A 20233-nucleotide genomic window follows, 5' to 3' on the forward strand; every position below is an offset into this window, starting at 1 on the left:
ACCAGAAAGGCCCTCTTCGATTTTACCCATGCTTAAAGGTGTTATTAAGCACGTGCCAGAAGTCTTTAAAGACCCAGTTAGGGCTTGAATCATCAACCCCCGAATTGAGAAAAAATATAAGGCTGCCCCTTCAGATCCAGCCTACATTAAAGGGCCTGCACCATTAGACTCCATTGTAGTCTCTAATGCACGCAAAAGAGCAAATTCACAAACATCAGGCGAGGCTCCCCCACTAGATAAAGAATCTAGGCTCCTTGACGCATCAGGTAAAAGAACAGCGTCACAGGCAGCAAACATTTGGCGTATTGCCAATAATCAAGCATTATTGGCAAGATATGACAGAGCACATTATGATGAATTAGAATCAATAATGCAGCACCTTCCAGATAAATACAAAAACAGGGCACATGAGCTTATACAAGAGGGTAAAAACATCATAAATACCTCTATTCGTTGTGCACTGGATGCAGCAGATACTGCTTCAAGGGCAATTAACACCAGTGTCCTGTTGCGTAGACATGCTTGGTTACGCATTTCAGGTTTTAAACCGGAAGTACAAAGTGCCATCCTCAACCAACCCTTTGATGAGCAACACTTATTTGGGCCTAATGTGGACGTATCTCTTGAAAAATGAAAAAGATACCGACACATCTAAATCTATGGGAGCCTTGTAGTCGCAAGCTCCCAGACGCTCCTTTCTCCGCTCATCTTACAGAGGCACCACCAGGGGATACTCATCAGACAGTCCTTCTCCTTCCTACAAAGCCCCCACACAATCCACCTACAGTAGGGGCTACCAAAAAAGGTGGTTACAGAGGTAACAACAATAAGGGCAGAGGCAAAAACAACTCCCGCTCTACCTCCACCCCTGCCCAATGACTTCCCTCCCCTTCCCCTAACACATTCCACTCCAGTGGAGGGAAGACTACAACAATTCCTACCAGTCTTGACCAACATCACATCAGACAGGTGGGTGCAACAAATACTTCCAATCAGGTCACTGTCTCAAACTAACATCTACCCCCCAAACATACCACCCAAACAGCGTCCAATGTCACAGAAACATTTGATACTACTCAGCAAGAGGTAACATCCCTCCTACAAAAAAACGCAATAGAACCAGTTCCATTGCATCAGCAAAACAGAGGAGTTTACTCCCTGTACTTTCTAATTCCAAAAAATGACGGATCTCTAAGGCCCATTCTCCACCTCAGACCACTGAACCTGTACATACAATCAGACCACTTCCATATGGTCACACTCCAGCAGGTTCGTCCTCTCCTTTTACAAAACAACTTCCTTGCCACTATAGATCTCAAGGACGCATATTTCCACATTCCCATTCACACAGCTCACAGAAAGTACCTCAGATTTGTACTAGACGATCAGCACTATCAATTCAAAGTACTCCCATTCAGGGTCACAACAGCACCAAGAGTGTTTACCAAGTGCCTTGCAGTAGTGGCAGCGCACTTGAGAAGCATATTCACATCTTCCCATATCTCGATGACTGGCTCATAAAAGCCAGCTCATACAGTCAGTGTGTACAACACACTCACACCACCATCCAATTACTCCACGACTTGCGCTTCACAGTAAGCCATACAAAGTCCCTCCGGCAACCGTCCAACATACAACAATATCTAGGTGCCACAGTAAACACCTCCTCAGCGCTAGGTTATCCTTCTCCTGCCAGGATAACAAATATGCAAGCTCTTCTAACCAAATTCCAACCGCAACACTCTTCCAGCTCGAGTGTTCATGCAACTCATAGGAATGATTGCCTCTTGCATATTCATAGTGCTTTATAAAAGACTACAGGTGCGTCCTCTTCAAGAGTGCCTAGCACGACAATGGAACCAGGCTCAGGGTCAATTAACAGACTAACGCACCACTCTCTGCAATGGTGGAACACCAAAAACCTTTCCAAAGTGCGACCGTTCCTAGAGCCAGTTCCTCAGATAGTCATGACAGCGGCCGCATTGCTCTCTGATGGGGAGCCCACCTACTGCAGCACACCATGCAAGGAAGGTGGACACTGCAACAAAAGTTACTCCACATCAACCACCTGGAGTTACTAGCCATTTTCTAGCCCTAAAAGCATTCCAAAAGCACATATCGCTCAAAGCTGACTTAGTCCGCACGGACAATATGACAGCCATGTACTACATAAACAAACAAGGAGGGACACACTCTCTGCAACTCTCTGTTAGCTCAGCAGATATGGAGATGGGCTATACCTCAGAACATCTTCCTTTTAGCCCAATATGTTCCAGGAGTACAAAACACCATGGCCAATCTGTTGAGCCGACAGACACAACAGATCCACAAGTGGGAACTTCATCCGCAAGTTTTTCACCCGTTCTTTCAGATGTGTGGACAACCTCAGATAGACCTCTTCGCCACCCACGAAAACGCCAAATGCCCAAGATTTGCCTCCAGGTATCCAAAACCGCTGTCCAAAGGCAATGCGATATGGATGAACTGGTCCGGCAAATTTGCGTACGCTTTTCCACCTCTCCTACTGCTTCCACTAGTGGTGCAGAAACTTCAGCAACATTTCCTCACTCTCATTCTAGTTGCTCCAACTTGAGCCAGACAACCGTGGTACACCACACTGCAGCAACTTTCTGTGGTACCACACCAAAAGCTATGCCTGTCTCCACGCTTCCTAACCCAGAACCATGGAGAGATCAGACACCCGGACCCAGCTCAGCTCAACCTAGCGATCTGGCTCCTAAAGTCCTAGAGTTCGGTTACCTTACCCTTCCTCTTGACTGTATGAACTTCATTAAAGAAGCTAGACATCCCACCACTAGGGTATGTTATGCAGCCAAGTGGAAGCGTTTTGTAATATTCTGCCATATCTGAAAGAAACAGGTTAGTATTAGATTCCTTACCTTAGAATATCCCCAGGCGTCAGTCTGGATCCGGAAACTTTTGCGTAGCAGTACCCCTGCGCGTCGGTAGGCGTCGTCTGCAGGCGTCCCCTGCGGCTCCGCGTCGTCGGCGTCGTGCGCCGTGATGACGTCGCTGGAGTATATAGACGCCGCCTCCGCGCGCTGACGTCAGTTCTTCTTTTTTCCGCGCCAGTTAGCGCAGATCCGAAGAGCAGTACTCCGGTCTTTTGACCAAGTTTTTTGTTAACTGATTGATCTTTACGGTGCCGGTAGGATGCCCGGTTTCAAGAGTTGTGCCGAGTGCGACCGCATGATGTCGGTCACCGACCACCATCGACTCTGCCTCCGGTGTCTGGGCGCGGACCACGACGTGGAGTCCTGCGTCGACTGTCGGGCCTTGACTGGAAAAGCTAGGCGGGAGCGGTCCCGCAAGCTTCTCGAACTCCGGTTGTCGGCCCCGCGTCGAGAGCGGTCCCGGTCCGGTCGGAGGTCGAGGGAGCGGTCGAGGGAGCGGTCGCGGAGCCGCCATGGGCGCTCCGGGAGTCGCCACCATTCCTCCGGCTCGTCAGGTAAGCACAAGAAGTCGGGGCGTCGCCATCGCACCCCCGACTCCCCCCGACGCCCGCGTGCTGCGGCCGGGGGCTCGGGTGACCCCACCCCCGCGGTCCCGCATGGGTCGCCGACGCCGTCTGCCCCACACCTGTCGGTCCCTGGGGAAGGCGCGTCGCGTGAGGAGATCGAGGCCTTCCTCATTGCTATGAGGGCGAGGTCTTCTCCGGCGGGGCCTTCGGCGCCTGCGGGCCCGTCGGTCCCGTCTGGGGGCCCGAGCGGTTCGGGTGCTCCTGCCCCGGCGCCGCCGGTGGCTCCGGCCCCGGCGCCGCTGGTTCCCTCTGGTTCGTCGCCGGCTGGTCTCCCGGCCTCTCCGGCGTCGGTTCCTGTGGGCCAGCCCAGGGTACCGCCCCCGCGTGGTGCAGCGACTCCGCCGTCGGCTCCGGCCGGCGTCGGGTCCCCGGCACCGACGCCGCGCGGCGCCACCCCCCTTTCCTCCCCGACTCCGGACTCGGAGCCGGACCGGCGTCGGCCGACGCCGGACCCGACGCCGATGGGGCCTGTTGACCCCGATGTCTATATCGTCGACCCAGAATATGGGTATGACGAGGAGGAGTATGGTGAGGGTTGGGAGGGGTCTGAGGACCCTCTATCCCGTGCCTGCCAGTACGATGTGGACTGGGTAGGTGATCTGGGTGATGCCAGTGGCCTGGACGAGTCGCCCAACCCTGGGTTTGTCTCTCCGTCCCCTGTGGCGTCCGAGGCGGGTGCTGCCTATTCGGTGGTCCTGATGAGGGCTGCCAAGGCCTTACACCTTGAGCTCCCCGTCGCGAAGGTCAAACCGAATATCCTGACGGAAGTTTTTAAACCGCAGTCATGCCCCCTGGAGCCTCTGCTGCCGTTTAATGAGGCCCTGACGGATGTCCTTCTGGGCACCTGGTCCAGGCCCGCCTCTGGTGCGCCGGTTGACCGGAACGTTGCCAGGCGTCACCGTCCCTGCGCGGACGACCCTGCCTTCCTGTCCACCCATCCCTCCCCGGAGAGTCTGGTGATCCAGGCCTCCACTTCGCAGTCCGCATTTCCGTCGGCTCCGCCCGACCGGGAATCAAAGAGGTACGACCTATTCGGAAAGAAAGTGTTTTCCTCTTTGAGTGCTGGACTGCGGTCTTGTAACACCGCGTGCCTCTTGGGCCGCTACACCCACTCCCTGTGGGATACGGTCGAGGAGTGTTTGCCGCAATGCCCCCAGGAAGTGCGGGACAAGCTCACCCGGGCCTTTGTTGAAGGCCGGGATGCGGCGCGGTACTCGATCCGTTGTGGTCTGGACACCACGGACTCCCTGGGACGGGCCATGTCCACTACGGTGGCGATTCGTCGCCATGCCTGGCTGAGATCTGCCAACTTCTCACCAGACGTCCAAAATACGCTTATGGACATGCCATTTGATGGCAGTCGCCTATTTGGTGACAAAGCGGACCACGCGCTGGAGCGCTTCAAGGACTCCAGGGTCACGGCCAAGTCCTTGGGTCTCTCGACCCAGACCCAGCGCCAGCAGACGGGTTCGTTTCGGCCCTTTCGTGGCCAAGGGAGAGGAGGTCCCACACGTGCTGCCAGCCACGCGGCGCAGAGCGCTCCCCAGCGCGGTGGCGCCCGTGGTTTCCGCCGTGGTGGCGGTAGAGGCCAGCGTCGTGGTCAGTCCACGCCTCCCTCCGCTGCGGCATCCAAGCCTTCCTAGTCCGAGCTTTCGGGCTCACGTGACGCCAGTGGGTGGCAGGGTTCGCCATCACCACTCCCGCTGGCGCGCGATAACATCGGACAGGTGGGTGCTGCAGCTTGTCCGAAGGGGCTATGCCCTCCCCTTCGAGTCCACTCCTCCAGCCATGCCACCGCAGAACCACCGTGTGTCGGGGGACCACTTGACACTTCTGCAGGAGGAAGTTACGGCCCTCTTGGCCAAGGGGGCCATCGAGCGCGTTCCTGGGCCAGAAGTAGGGTGTGGTTGCTACTCCCACTACTTTCTGGTACCCAAGAAGGACAAGGGAGGCCTGCGTCCTATCTTGGATCTACGGAACGTCAACGGCTTCCTCCGGAAGGAGAAGTTCAAGATGTTGACTTTGGCTCAGGTCTTGGCTGCTCTAGACCCACAAGACTGGATGGTAGCGTTGGACTTGCAGGATGCGTACTTTCACATCCCCGTCCTGCCGGCCCACCGGCGTTACCTGCGGTTCACGGTAGGCCACGAGCATTTTCAGTTTATCGTGCTCCCATTCGGCCTTACCAGCGCCCCACGGGTGTTCACGAAAGTGATGGCGGTGGTCGCAGCTCATCTGCGCCGGTTAGGGGTTTCAGTCTTCCCCTACCTCGACGACTGGCTGTTGAAGGCGGGCTCGCCCCAGACAGTCGTCCACCACCTTCAGATGACGGCAGACCTCCTGCACGAGTTGGGGTTTTCCATCAATGTGCCGAAATCACACCTGTGTCCCTCTCAAAAGCTCCTTTTCATCGGAGCGGTTCTCGACTCGGCGCAGTTTCGGGTTTATCCCCCGGAACGGCGGGTCCGGGATATTCAGGCTCTGATTCCCATCTTTCAGCCGTTATCCCGGGTTTCGGTCAGGTTGACGCTGCGGCTTCTGGGGCTGATGGCCTCCTGCATCCTTCTGGTGCATCACGCCAGATGGCGGATGCGGGCTCTGCAGTGGGACCTGAAGTTTCAGTGGGCCCAGCATCAGGGCAACCTATCCGACCATGTCCTGATCTCGGAGGGCACTGCGAGACAGTTGCAGTGGTGGCTTACAGACCGCGATTGGGTCAGGGGCAGATCCCTCTCACTTCCCCAGCCGGAGCACGTGGTTGTGACGGACGCGTCCCTCCAAGGCTGGGGTGGCCACTTGGGAGAGGCGGAGATCAGAGGCCTCTGGTCTCCGGCGGAGTCCCGGCTCCATATCAACATGTTGGAGCTGCGGGCGATTCGCCTGGCACTGAAGGCATTCCTCCCCTTTGTCAACGGGAGTGTAGTGCAGGTGTTCACGGACAACACCACCGCCATGTGGTACTGCAACAAACAGGGCGGTGTGGGGTCGTGGACCCTTTGCCAAGAGGCTCTGCGCCTCTGGCAATGGCTGGAACGTCAGGGCGTGACTCTGACGGTTCAACACCTGGCAGGTTCTCTGAACGCCAGGGCGGACGAACTCAGCCGTCGGTGCTCGGTGGATCACGAATGGCGTCTGAACTCGGATGTGGCGAGAGGCCTCTTTCAGCAATGGGGAGAGCCTTGGTTAGATCTATTCGCCACAGAAGAGAACGCGCAATGTCATCAGTTCTGCGCGTTGGAGTTTCCAAGACGGCACTCGCTCGGCGACGCCTTTCGGCGCGAGTGGAGTTGCGGTCTGTTGTACGCCTTTCCGCCTATACCACTTCTGCCCAGAGTGCTGAAGAAGATCAGGCGCGACCGGGCCCAAGTTATCCTTGTGGCTCCGGACTGGGCTCGAAGGTACTGGTATCCCGAGCTACTCAGCATGACAGTCGGTCCCTCGATCCGCCTGCCCCTTCAGGAGGACCTTCTGTCGCAGCAGCAGGGGACGGTCCTCCACCCGAACCTGTCCAGTCTCCACCTCCATGCGTGGAGATTGAGCGGCGACAGTTGAGGCCATTTGACTTGCCTCCTGAAGTCTGTGATGTCATTCTGGCAGCCAGGCGTCCCTCCACAAAGTCGGTATACGCCTGCCGGTGGAACAGATTTGTGGCATGGTGCACAGCGAAGGCTGTGGATCCCCTTTCTGCCCCTCTATCTGAGGTTCTCCTCTTCCTCCTTTCCCTTGCCCAGCAGGGCTCTGCTCTGGGCACTATCAAGGGCTATCTTTCTGCCCTTTCCGCCTTCTTGAGGCTACCTGATCAGCCATCTTTGTTCAAGTCCCCTATTGTGTTAAGATTCTTAAAGGGCATCACGCACATGTATCCTCCAGCTCCGTTCGTGATGCCTCAGTGGGACTTGAACCTGGTTTTGACTTTCCTGATGTGCGCTCCCTTTGAGCCCCTTCATTCCTGTCCTCTCCGTCTTCTCACCTTAAAGACGGCCTTCCTGGTAGCCATCACCTCTGCCAGGAGAGTGAGTGAGCTCCAGGCTCTTTCTGTTCAACCTCCTTTCTTGTCTGTTCATCCTGATAAGGTGGTTCTTCGGACCAGACCTTCTTTCCTGCCCAAGGTAGTCTCTGCTTTTCACATTGGGCAGTCCATCACCTTGCCCTCCTTCTTCCCGCCTCCGCATCCTTCAAAGGATGAAGAGCGGCTCCATCGTCTGGACCCAAAACGTGCGCTTTCATTCTATATGGATCGCACACGCCAGTTCCGGGTGGATGACCAACTGTTGTTGGCTACGTGGGTGAGAAGAAGGGAAGGGCGGTACAGAAACGGACCATCTCTCGGTGGGTCGTCCTGTGCATCAAAGCATGCTACTCTTTGGCTCGGAAGGAGCCTCCTGTTGGGCTGAGGGCCCATTCCACTCGGGCCACGGCGGCTACTACTGCCCTGGGCCGGGGAGTCCCTTTGCAGGACATTTGCCAGGCGGCCACGTGGGCCTCGCTGCACACCTTTGCGAGGCACTACTGCCTGGACAGTCAAGTCCGGAGGGATGGCTTCTTTGGCCGTTCGGTCCTCCAGGACTTTCTGGTGTAGGTTGTATTGGTTCGCAGACCCACCACCGGGGTTGGTATTGCTGGGGTATCTATTCTAAGGTAAGGAATCTAATACTAACCTGTTTCTTTCAGATGAACAAGTTACTTACCTTCGGTAACGATATATCTGTAAGAAACAGTAGTTAGTATTAGATTCCTTACCGCCCCGCCCATCCTCCCCGTTCTGCGAACTGATACCTAGGGTTAGGGACATCCCTTTCAGGGCCCTAGTTTCAAATGGCACCAGTGTTGGTTCTCACATGGCTCTGCGTGTTCTGGCGCGGAAAAGCTGTGTGCAAAGAACTGACGTCAGCGCGCGGAGGCGGCGTCTATATACTCCAGCGACGTCATCACGGCGCACGACGCCGACGACGCGGAGCCGCAGGGGACGCCTGCAGACGACGCCTACCGACGCGCAGGGGTACTGCTACGCAAAAGTTTCCGGATCCAGACTGACGCCTGGGGATATTCTAAGGTAAGGAATCTAATACTAACTACTGTTTCTTACAGATATATCGTTACCGAAGGTAAGTAACTTGTTCAACAATGCCATCAATCCTCTAGATGTGTCTATTCAACACATCATAGGATACTTATTACACCTCCAAAGATGTAACCTAGCGTACACATCTATTAGACTGCATCTTGCTGCCATTGCAGCATACCTACAAAATAGACCACATATATCACTCTTTAGAGTACCTGCCATAAAGGTTTTATGGAGGGCCTCAAAAGAATAATTCCTCCCAGAGCACCACCTTCACCTGTGTGGAATTTAAACATTGTTCTCACACGGTTAATTGAACTACCATTTTAACCTTTATATAAATGTGAGTTGCAATTCTTAACCTGGAAAGTTGCTTTCCTAGTTGCTATTTCTTCTCTAAGAAGAGTTAGTGAGCTACAAGCATTAACCATTCAAGAACCTTTTCTGCAAATGCATCATAATTAGGTTGTTCTCCATACCAATCCTAAATTCCTTCCAAAAGTCATTTCACCCTTCCAACTCAATCAATCTGTAGAGTTGCCAGTATTCTTTTCACAGCCACAGTCGCAGAAAGAGCTCTTAATACTTTAGATGCCAAAAGAGCATTGCTTTACTACATTGAAAGAACACAATCCTTTTGTAAAAGTAAACTACTTTTTGTGTCTTTCTCACCACCACACAAAGGTAACCCCATATCAAAATCGGGGATAGCTAGGTGGATTGTCAAATGTATACAAATTTGCTACCACAAAGCTAAACGTACATTATCTATTCCTTTTAAAGCCCACTCTACTAGAAAGATAGGGGCTTCAATAGCATTTTTGGGAAAATTCCCCTAGATGACGTATGCAAAGCAGCCACATGGTCTACACCGCACATATTCACAAAACACTATTGTGCAGATGTGCAAACCAAACAACAAGCTACTGTGGGCCAAGCTGTACTCAAAACACTGTTTCAAACTACTGCAATAGATACGGGTCGTTGCCGCGAAGAGTGGGTACTGCTATGCAATCTATGCACAGTGTGTAATCTGTAGCTCATATGCCTCGAACGGAAAATGCTACTTACCAGTATGCATCTGTTCTTGGCATGTAGAGCTGCAGATTTACACATGCCCACCCACCTCCCCGGCAACCTTTATCTGTTCCAGTATTATCTTAATTAGATACAGCTTACATGAGCATCCTTCCTGTTTATTACAAACTCCATAATTTCCCTGCTGGCAAAAAACAATCTAAGGATGGAGCCGATGCCTATGCGCACTATTGTCCAAAGGAGGAGTCACCTATCCCGTGACTTAGTTCCAAAGACTTTTCAGGACAAAAACAACTGCAGACATCCGGGCCCAACACTAGGTGGTGATTTATGCTGCAGCTCTACATGCCAAGAACGGATGCATACTGGTAAGTAGCATTTTCCTTTTCTACAAGCATTGGCCTCCAGTCAGTCATTGAGTGTGTGTTCCTGCCTTGTTAGAGTATGTTCACCGAATGCATTCACACTACCCTCTGATAAGCCTAACTGCTCATCACAGCTACAACTAAACGGAGAGTAAGGTATTATCTACTTTAACCTCTGCTGTGCCTTTTGGGACTCACTGGACTCTGTCCACACTATACCTTATTGGTATAGTATGTACAGAGGCAGCTCCCTTCAATTGGCTTCAGTAAAAACATCATCTTGCTGGGGAACTCGTTATGACCAATGCCATGTACATATCCTTAAGATGGCTTCCCTGATCACTTGTAATATCTAGTAATTGTACTAGACATCGCAGGGTCATATCTGCTCATGCAGATATGTCCTCAAATGTACATGTAATATAATGCACCCTGCCTTACAGCTCTTTGCCCTACGGTAGGGGTGACTTGCATATATTGCATGCAGTGCCTGTGGTCATAATACACAGGGTGTGTGTTCCTTGCTGTGTTTTCACAATGGTTTGCACCATTTCACGCAGACTGTAATGGCAGTCTGCATGGCTTGTGTGTGGCATAATACATGCTGCAGCCCTTGGGGACCGTCTTTAGTACCCATGCCCTAGGCACCAGGGGTACCAAATACTAGAGACTTACAGAGGTTCTTATAGCCTTGCCAATGTGTTAACAATGAACATGTAGTTAGCAGAAACCCAGTGCACATCAGTCGAAAAACATCAATACGCGTGGCAAAAAGTGGAGGTGACCATGACAGAGGCACTTTCCTACATACGTGCACTAGAGAAAACTATAATATTGTCAGCTATTCAGTAGCATCCTGAAATCTCTCCTATTTGGCCTTAGCTCACTACTGATCCATAGTAGAAAATGATAATCTCACGGTGCTGTGCCATGCAGTCTCTTCTAGAAGTACATAGTGTGTATATTCCCGCCATCTAATGGTTGGGTCCAAAGGTGTTGTAATAAAAAATGACTTTTCCTACTGTAGGTGGGCATTAACATGGGTGGAGCCTGAGTATGATGTCCACAGTAATCCTTGATTGGAAATTATAATGTCTGGATTATAGTTTACCTAGGATTAGGAAATAACAGCACTGCCCTGTGTGGTCAGATATTAGGAAAAACAGAACTGCCTAATGTGTGCTTCTTTGCCAAACCCATAAAAGTTACAACTTCTCTATAATTAGGAGAGTGAGATGGGGTATTATGACATGGGTGTTAAATGCGTGTGAAGAAATAAACTGAGATGCTAACTCTTATGATCATTCTCACACTAATTCTTCAAAGAGTGACAGCAGGGTGGATGTAGTTACCTTTAGTGTCTACAAATTACCACCAGTGTATTGAAATAATTGTAATGCTTCTTATTTAACATACGTGACGCAGGAATTTTAAGCTCTATTTAACATGTTAGCAGGCATTTCGAGCTCATAACTCTGTTATTCTCTTTCTCTTTCGCTATAGCTGAATTTAAGTGCCGACCAGGACAGTTTCAGTGCTCAACAGGCATCTGCACTAACCCAGCTTTTATCTGCGATGGAGACAACGACTGTCAGGACAGCTCTGATGAATTAAACTGTGGTGAGTTTGGGGGCCTGTAAGTTGGTTGGGGAACAATGGGTGTGTCTCAGGGGATCACCATTGATATCCATAAGCACTGAACAGTTCCACCTACGTACAGGGACCCCAGAGCGGTTCATTCAAAGTCACATGTACCGTGCCTTACTTCAGAAAGGCCCGAAAACATATCTGACAGACATGTTGAACTTCAAGGCCTTAAAACAGGCTATATTGCCAATCATAATGAATTACTTTAAGCATTTAGAAGGAAAAAAGATCATACCTTTAAAAGTCACTATAATAAAATGAAAAGTGACCTTTCAAAAGCATCCTTCACGTACACTTTTTTACTTCTTTGTAAATAAAGATAAGTAAGAATGTAGCCTGCATAGGCTGCAGCATTGAAATGTTGCAAAAAGGACACTGTGCCTTTAAGAGCCTCTTGGCTGCCAATGTTTTATCATGCCCTACGAGTGGCAGTTTACTCAGCTTCTTTTTTATGGCTCCGGCTGACAGGATCCTGGAGCAGAGATCTGCCTTTTTATGTTTTTTTCCTCAATAAAAAAACAGACCCGCACAGGATCTGTATCTCATGTTTACCAGACTCTCATGACCCCAAGACATTTCACTGCTGAAAGACCCACTCCAGGTGTACTTTGAAAGAGAGAGAGGATTTGCCTCTATGGCCAAGTGGAGCACCGCAAAAGATGAGATTCCTTGGCTGGAGATACTTAAAGGCTAGGATATACTGTACCCTCTACCATTGCCTGTATGTCTCGCTCTGAGAACTCCCACAGAGGGAGATCCAAAAAGTGAAGATTTGCTGAAAAACGATGTTCTCGTTCGATGTGGAGGACATTGACGTCAAGAAGACGTACAGCTCCTACTTGTTTACCATCAAGGGCTAGTTCGACATTGAGAACATTTTCGACGTCCCAGGAGCAGAGCACCATTAACGTCGAGAACTTTGATGGCGAGACATGGCTCAACGTCAAGACCTCATTCAACCTCACTGACCAAGACAGCGGAGTGGCTTTCGTGGATGAAAGTGTACACACTTCCTTGAGAGTCTGATTCAGAGTACTCGCAGACCTATTCACCATCTAGGACGACCTCTCCAGTGGCTTTTGCGAATTTGTCAACACCGGCTCGAGTTCCAACGGAATCCACTCCTCCTCCACAGCACTCTCCTCCACCTCAAACTTCTCAACCAGCAATTCCAGCAGTACCTCCACTGCCAAAAGTGCTAGTCACTCCGTCTAAGTCATCACATTCTCCTGTACCAGTGGTACCTCCATCAAGGCAACAGATTTTGCTCCTGTTACACCAGACATCATAGCTATAGGTCAGAGTCAAGATCAAGATCCCATTCTCCTCATTCTTCAAGGTCTCGCAGGCACGCGCTCTAAAGATTGAAAAGATACTCTACATCTAAGCCAAGATCATCTAAATCTGGTCATACAACATCTTCCTCAGAATTGTATTCACCTACCTTAACAAATTCTCCTCCACAGAGAATACCTCCTATAGATGATATCTGATAGAGACTACTAGCCGCAAATTCCTTCACGTAGAATTATCCCCAGGCGTGAGGCTGGATCCGGAAACTTTTTGCCACAGCATCCCTGCGCTCCGGGGGCGGGGTGACATCACGCGACTCCTCCCAGGCGCCGTCCGCGCACATGACATCAGCGAGGTCACATAAGCCCCGCCCCGGTGCGCCCACATCAGGTTTTTTTCCCTTTTCCGCGTGCAACGCGGATCCGGTCTTGCTGAGGGCCTGTTTTGGGGCCTTTTTTCTTCACCAATTGTCTTTTATCTGGTGGAACAGTGTGCGAATGCCTTCGGGCTTCAAAAATTGCACGTCGTGTGGGCGTCTTATGTCGGCGACGGACCCTCATCTTATTTGTATGTGGTGTTTGGGGGAGGATCACGGCACCACTGACTGTGAGGCGTGTCAACAGTTGAAGCCGGAGTCGTGGCGAGAGCTACGCATGAAACTTCTATCGGCGTGTCTCTCCAGGTCGCCCTCGATCAGATTCGGCAGACGGCTTTAGATACGGCCGTGGTGGTCGTCCTTCTCCGATGTTGCGAAAGCGTCGCTCCCCGGTGGGTAAGTGTCTCAGTTTGTCCCCGGGGGCTGGTGTTCGGCTTTCCGGGGTGTGGAATCTCCGCGGGTGATGTGGCCCTGCGTGTCGTCCTCCTATCCACCATTTCCCGGTGTGTGGGCGTCGAGAGTCCAGATGGGGACATACGCGGCAGCTTTGCGGGCCTCGCTGGCGTCTCCTCCTCCTTCCCCTCCGGGGGTGCCAACGGATCCCTTGCCTTGCGCGGGGTCCTCCGCGGCGCCGCCAGCGGCTCTGGCACCGACTAGTTCGGACCCAGGCTTGGAGGATGTGGTGCTGTTGGGGTGCGGCCCCTCTAGGGTCCCTCCTTCACGCCACGGCGCCTCTGCCTCGCCGCAAACTTGCGCGGGAGTCTCTGTGGTGTCGCGGGAGGTCGCATCCCTGAGCCCCGGTTGACCCTCTGGGCAGGTGAAGGCCTCGTCCAAGGTTGAGCTGAGGCCGTCCAGGTGCCGGTGTATGCTTCGGGCAGCGCTGCAAGGGTCGGTGTCCTCTCCTCGTCCCGCTCTGGGCCGGGGTGGGGACTCCTCGTCCCCCTCCGGGCGCCACGTGACCCGGCGTGCCTCTCCCTCCACCCCTCTGCTGCCATTCTTCTTTTGAGGACTGCTTTTCCCTCCCTAATGCCCCTGTTGACTCTGCCGTCCTGGGAGGCCCACTAGCTGGACTCTTGGGGGCCCAACATGTTCGCCTCGACCAGCGCGGCCCTGCGGGCCCTTAACACCTGGTGTGTATTGACGAGGGCCACCTCTTGTCTGTGGGACTCGCTGAGTCTCTGGGTTCCGCGGCTTACCAGGAGACTGTTCAGGTGGACTTACGACATCATGCTTTGGATGGCCGGTGAGCTAGCGGCGTTTATTCTCCGCTCCGCTCTGGACATCTCGGAGGTGTTGGGCAGGGCTATGACTTCCTCAGTCGCCCTCCTTCGCCATGCTTGGCTTCGGGACGGCGTGCTCCCTGAGAATATTCGGGAGCGACTCATTGATCTTCCGTTTGATGGCAGCCTGTTGTTCCATGCTCTGGCTGACTCTGCCATCCAGAGGTTCTTGGTGGGGCTCCGTCCTCCTCCTCCTCCTTCAACTCCTCCTCCACCACCTTATTCTCCTCCTCCTCCTTCCTTCTCCTCCTCCCCCTCCTCAGTTACTGCTGACCTGAGCTGGGTTTGGGCCCTTGGATGCCCTTGCTGTAGGTGGTTTTTGCTGGCCATTGAGTCCTCCTTGCTAGGACTTTGGCATTGTTGGCTGCTGGACGGCCTTTGTTGCCTGTGTGTTTGTTTTTACTGGACTTGTTAAACAGACTTGGCTCTGAGATTAGGCCTTCTGTTTTTCTTTGTGCCGATGTCAAGCCTTCTGTGGGGCTGTTTTTTCCCATGGCGCTTTTCTTTTTACTTCTCTGCTGCGGAAGTTCTTCCCAAGAGGGTTCCCGTGTTTTGGGACTTACCGTTCCCTCATGTGGGGTAGTGGTAGCTGTCATATAGCTATGCTCTGCTTCGGAGTGCTGGTTGCCTTTGGGTGCCCGTTCTCCATGGCGTTTCTGTATGTTGCTATTGCTTCATGAGGTTCTGTGTGCGGCCCTTATAGTGGTAGGTCCGGCCATTCCTCTCCTTCCTGCCCTTGTCCTGAGAGCTGGGATGCTTCAGTGTCCTTCATGCTTCTGGCCGCTTATGGTTATAGCTGCCGTTCTGGCTAGCCTGTGGCCTTCCCTCTAATTGGGCTCGCCTCTTCCTTGGTTCCTCGGACCCTCTGAGCTTCTTCTTGTCATCTGCTTGTCCTGGCATTGGGTGGAAGCTTGGTTGTCCTGGGGGCGGAATGGGGTGTTTCGGCCCCTCCGGCCTTGTCCTTGGTCCCTCTGTTGTGAGTGTATGGGCCTCCCCTCTTCCTCTTCCTCCTACATCCCTCTGGGGCTGCTGGTGTTTGACTTGTGGTGGTCCTCTTGTCTGGAAGAGATGAGGCTGCCTCCCTGGTATACGGGGCTGGTCCTGTGTGGACCTTCTGTCCTGTCCAGACTGGTGGGGCCCTTTCGCAGACCCTCCTTCCCCCTGGGTATTGCAAGGGTGTCTATTCTACGTGAAGGAATCTGCCGCTAGTAGTCTCTATCAGATGTACGAGTTACTTACCTTCGGGAACGATGTATCTGGAAGAGACGATTCTAGCTGCAGATCCTTTCACGGCCCGTCCTTCCTCCCCACTCTGCGAGGACCCCGGGGATGGTGTTTGGTTCTCTCCTCCTGGTGGGGACCTTGTCCTCTGTGAGTACCTTCTTTTGCTCTTCACGGTGGCTCTGTCTGGTTGCTGTTCTTCACTCCTCTTGGTTCTGGGAAGGTGGCGTTTCTGGTGCTCCTATGCCCCGCTGCTATGGCGGCTCCAGGTTAGGGGAGGTTTCCTCCCCTAACAATCAAAACCACACCATCAAACATCACGACCAGCTCCGACGACAATCTTACATCCGCCGAACACCTCCACTTCCAGATCCACACTGACCCTAGAACCACACTCAGAGGCACCCTCATCTACAGGCCTCCAGGAACTCGTAAACAATTCAGCGAAGACATCATAGACTTCATCAGCCCACATGCCCTCGCCTCCGAGAACTACATCCTACTGGGAGACCTCAACTTTCACTTGGAAAAGAAAAACGACTGCAACACCTCCACCCTTCTTGACAACCTGGCCAATCTCGGTCTCAAACAACTTGTTGACACCCCCACCCATATAGCCGGACATACGCTCGACCCAATCTTCACCTCCAGCAAACACATCTCCTTCGATCGCACCACAACTCTCCATTGGACGGACCACAGTTGTGTTCACTTCAGCTACAAAACCACCTCGACCCGTAACCCCCCACAACCTATCCCTCGAAGAAACTGGAACAAAATCACCACCGACCAACTCCTCACATCGCTCAACCAAAACCCACCCGCCCTCTCATCGGACCCAAACCAAGCTGCCACAAAATTCAAACAATGGATCACTCACAGCGCTGACGAATTAGCACCCTTAAAAAACCATCACACCAAACAGAACAGCAAAAAGGCCCCCTGGTTCAACGATGACCTTAAGAAATCCAAGAAGCTATGCCGTACTCTTGAGAAAACATGGAGAAAAAACCCAACCACCGACAACATGACCACCTTCAAGGCAGCCACCCGCAAACACCACCAACTGATTCGATCCACCAAGAAATCAGCATTCAAGAATCGACTCGACAACAACGCCAATAACAGCAAGGAACTATTCAACATTGTTAAAGAATTTACCAACCCCACCGCAGCCTCAAACGACATCACTCCCTCCCAAGACCTCTGCGATTCGCTATCCTCCTTCTTCTACAACAAAATTGCCAACATACATAACCGCTTCAAAAACATCACCAACGAACAATCCTCTTTACCCCCCTCCGAACTTAAACCACCCTCTAACATCCTCAGCGCCTGGAACCCAATCACCACTGAAGACACCATCCGCCTAATGAACTCCATCCATTCTGGTTCGCCAACCGACCCCTGTCCCCACCACATCTTCAACAAAGCTGACTCCATCATCGCACCCCACCTCCGTGATGTCATCAATTGCTCCTTCAACTCCGCTACCTTCCCAGAAAGCTGGAAACACGCCGAAGTCAGCGCCCTCCTGAAGAAACCCACAGCAGACCCCACCGAACTTAAAAACTACCGCCCCATCTCACTCCTCCCATTCCCTGCCAAAGTCACTGAGAAAGCCGTCAATAGTCAGCTCGCCACCTTCCTCGAATCCAACAACTCCCTCGATTCCTCACAATCCGGCTTTCGAGCCAAACACAGCACCGAGACCGCCCTCATCGCAGCCACAGACGACATCCGAACACTACTAGACAACGGAGAAACAGTGGCCCTCATTCTACTAGACCTCTCCGCCGCCTTCGACACTGTCTGTCACCGCACCCTCATACAACGCCTCAACAACATCGGCATACAAGGAAAAGCCTTGGACTGGATCATCTCGTTCCTAGCTGGGAGAACTCAGAGAGTCCGACTTCCCCCATTCAAATCAGAGGCCACCGAAGTCATCTGTGGCGTACCACAAGGATCATCACTCAGTCCCACCCTCTTCAACGTCTACATGAGCCCACTCGCATCCATCGCGCGTCAACACAACCTTATCATCTCCTACGCTGACGACACCCAGCTGATCCTATCCCTCACCAAAGACCCTAACACCGCCAAAACCAATCTTCACGAAGGCATGAAAGAAGTAGTCATCTGGATGAAAAACAGCCGCCTAAAACTTAACTCAGACAAAACGGAAGTGCTCATCCTGGGATCATCCCCCTCTGCCTGGGACAACTCATGGTGGCCCTCGGCTCTAGGCTCAGCACCTACACCCACAGACCATGCACGAAACCTTGGCTTCATCCTAGACTCCGCACTCTCGATGACCAGACAAGTCAACGCCGTCTCATCCTCCTGCTTCAACGTACTTCGTATGCTTAAAAAAATCTTAAGATGGATTCCCTCCGAGACAAGAAAGACTGTCACCCACTCACTGGTCACGAGTCGACTAGATTACGGAAACACCCTCTACGCCGGAATCACAGCCAAACTACAAAAAAAACTCCAACGCATCCAAAACGCATCAGCGAGACTCATTTTAGACATCCCTCGCCAAGATCACATTACCGGCCACCTGAAAGACCTCCACTGGCTTCCCGTCAACAAGAGAATTACGTTCCGTCTCCTCACCCACGCACACAAAGCCCTCTACAAACTAGTGCCCGAATGCCTCAACACTCGACTATCCTTCTACACACCCACCCGCCAACTGAGATCCTCCAATCAAGCCCTCGCCGCAATTCCGAGTATCCAAAGATCCACCATGGGAGGTAGATCCTTCTCCTACTTGGCGGCCAAGACCTGGAACTCACACCCCACTCACCTCCGCCTTACACAAAACCACATCTCCTTCAGAAAAGAACTCTAAACCTGGCTATTCGATATATAATGAACCCCCTCCCCAAGCGCCTTGAGACCCTCTGGGTGAGTAGTGCGCTATATAAATTCTTGAACTTGAACTCCCATCTTTCCTTCCTCTTGATGTTAGGGGCCTGGCCCCTCTACCACCTCTGGGTTGGGGCTCTCTGGTCGCACCTTGCCCTTGTTTTGTGAGGGGTGGATGCCCTCTAGGCTGGGGTGGGTGGAGGTTGGTCACTCCTACCTGTTGGAACCGTATCCCCTTCCTTGTTTCAGGGGGTGGTTGTAGGACTGCTAGGTGTGATATACCTTTTACGCAGGTTCCCTGTCTCCGGGGAGAGGTGGGGGATTGCTGTCTATGTGTTGGTTGGGTGGCTGCTCAGGGCTCTGCTCTGTTCTTCCTCTATTCTTTGCCCTTGGACACTGCGGTGTTGCACTGTTTCTATGGGGTTTCCTTTTTGTATGCTCTTTCGCACACTGTTCCCATGCTCCCACAGTTTTTTATTTGGTGGTTCCGCGTTGTGCTGCGGAAAAGTTATCCAAAGAAATCTGGTGTGGGCGTGCCGGGGCGGGGCTTATGTGACCTCGCGGACGGCGCCTGGGCGGAGCAGCGTGATGTTGCCCCGCCCCTGGCGTGCAGGGATGCTGTGGCAAAAAGTTTCCGGATCCAGCCTCACGCCTGGTGATAATTCTACGTGAAGGAATCTGTGGCTAGAATCGTCTCTACCATTGTTACAGAAGGAGGCACTTATCAGGAATGCTAACAAAATAAATATTGTTTTACCCACTACTACTACATCCATGTTGGTAATTCTTGAGGCAGTTCATCAAAGGTCTGCATCTAGACCACTACTTACTTTGGTTCCAGGTCTCTTAGAACCAGCGCTGGAGCTTTTTCTGATTCTGGGTGCTGTAAAGGCTGCTCCACCACACCTGCAAAAGAAACAAAGGCCTTCGAATCAAGATCCATCTTTTCAATGCACAGATCCAGTACCAGACTCTGCCATTGTTTGAGCAGCTCGAAAGCTTCATGCCACAGCACATATTTTACAGTACATCAGTTCGAGAGGATCCGCCGCGGGCCGTCTGTGCCGAATATTTTCTCGTAGCACGTGTATTGGCAGCTTATCAAGGACTGCACATACGTCGCTGTACGTCTAGTGTACTTAGGATATCAATACATACCCTTGGGACAATCCGTTTAAGAAATCTATGTGAACTACCCGACGGCCCTCCATACTTCGTGATATCTTTATTCCCGTCTTGGAATACTTGTACTAGTATCTGTTCCATTACATTGGCCAGATTCTCTTGAGTCAATTTGACTGCACCACTGAAAGACTAATCGCCCATTACAATCGCCCTGACGAAGCTCCCGTGGTTGGGGAGCGAAACGCGTTGGCTGTCTTGTGCACTTTGAGAATAAGAAAATAAAAAGAAAAAATATTTTTTGAACAAACTTTGGTTCCGTTGATTGACTTTGAACTTGGTGCTGCCTCCATTCTTTTTTGAAATATTTTACAGTACTACCTGATAAGGAAAGTAAGGATTTGGATT

At 52.1% G+C, this 20233-nt stretch overlaps 1 protein-coding gene across 1 annotated transcript in view; it reads left to right on the top strand.

The window, feature by feature from the left end:
- Positions 1 to 20233, top strand: part of LRP1 (LDL receptor related protein 1) — a 1472234-nt gene that overhangs the window by 971170 nt on the left and 480831 nt on the right. Inside the window, 1 exon segment of the mRNA XM_078688974.1 lies at positions 11513 to 11629. Within this exon segment, the coding sequence (XP_078545100.1) occupies positions 11513 to 11629 (117 nt within the window).

The sequence above is a fragment of the Lissotriton helveticus genome, chromosome 1_1 (genome assembly GCF_964261635.1).
Source record: "Lissotriton helveticus chromosome 1_1, aLisHel1.1, whole genome shotgun sequence".
In the NCBI taxonomy this organism is placed as follows: domain Eukaryota; kingdom Metazoa; phylum Chordata; class Amphibia; order Caudata; family Salamandridae; genus Lissotriton; species Lissotriton helveticus.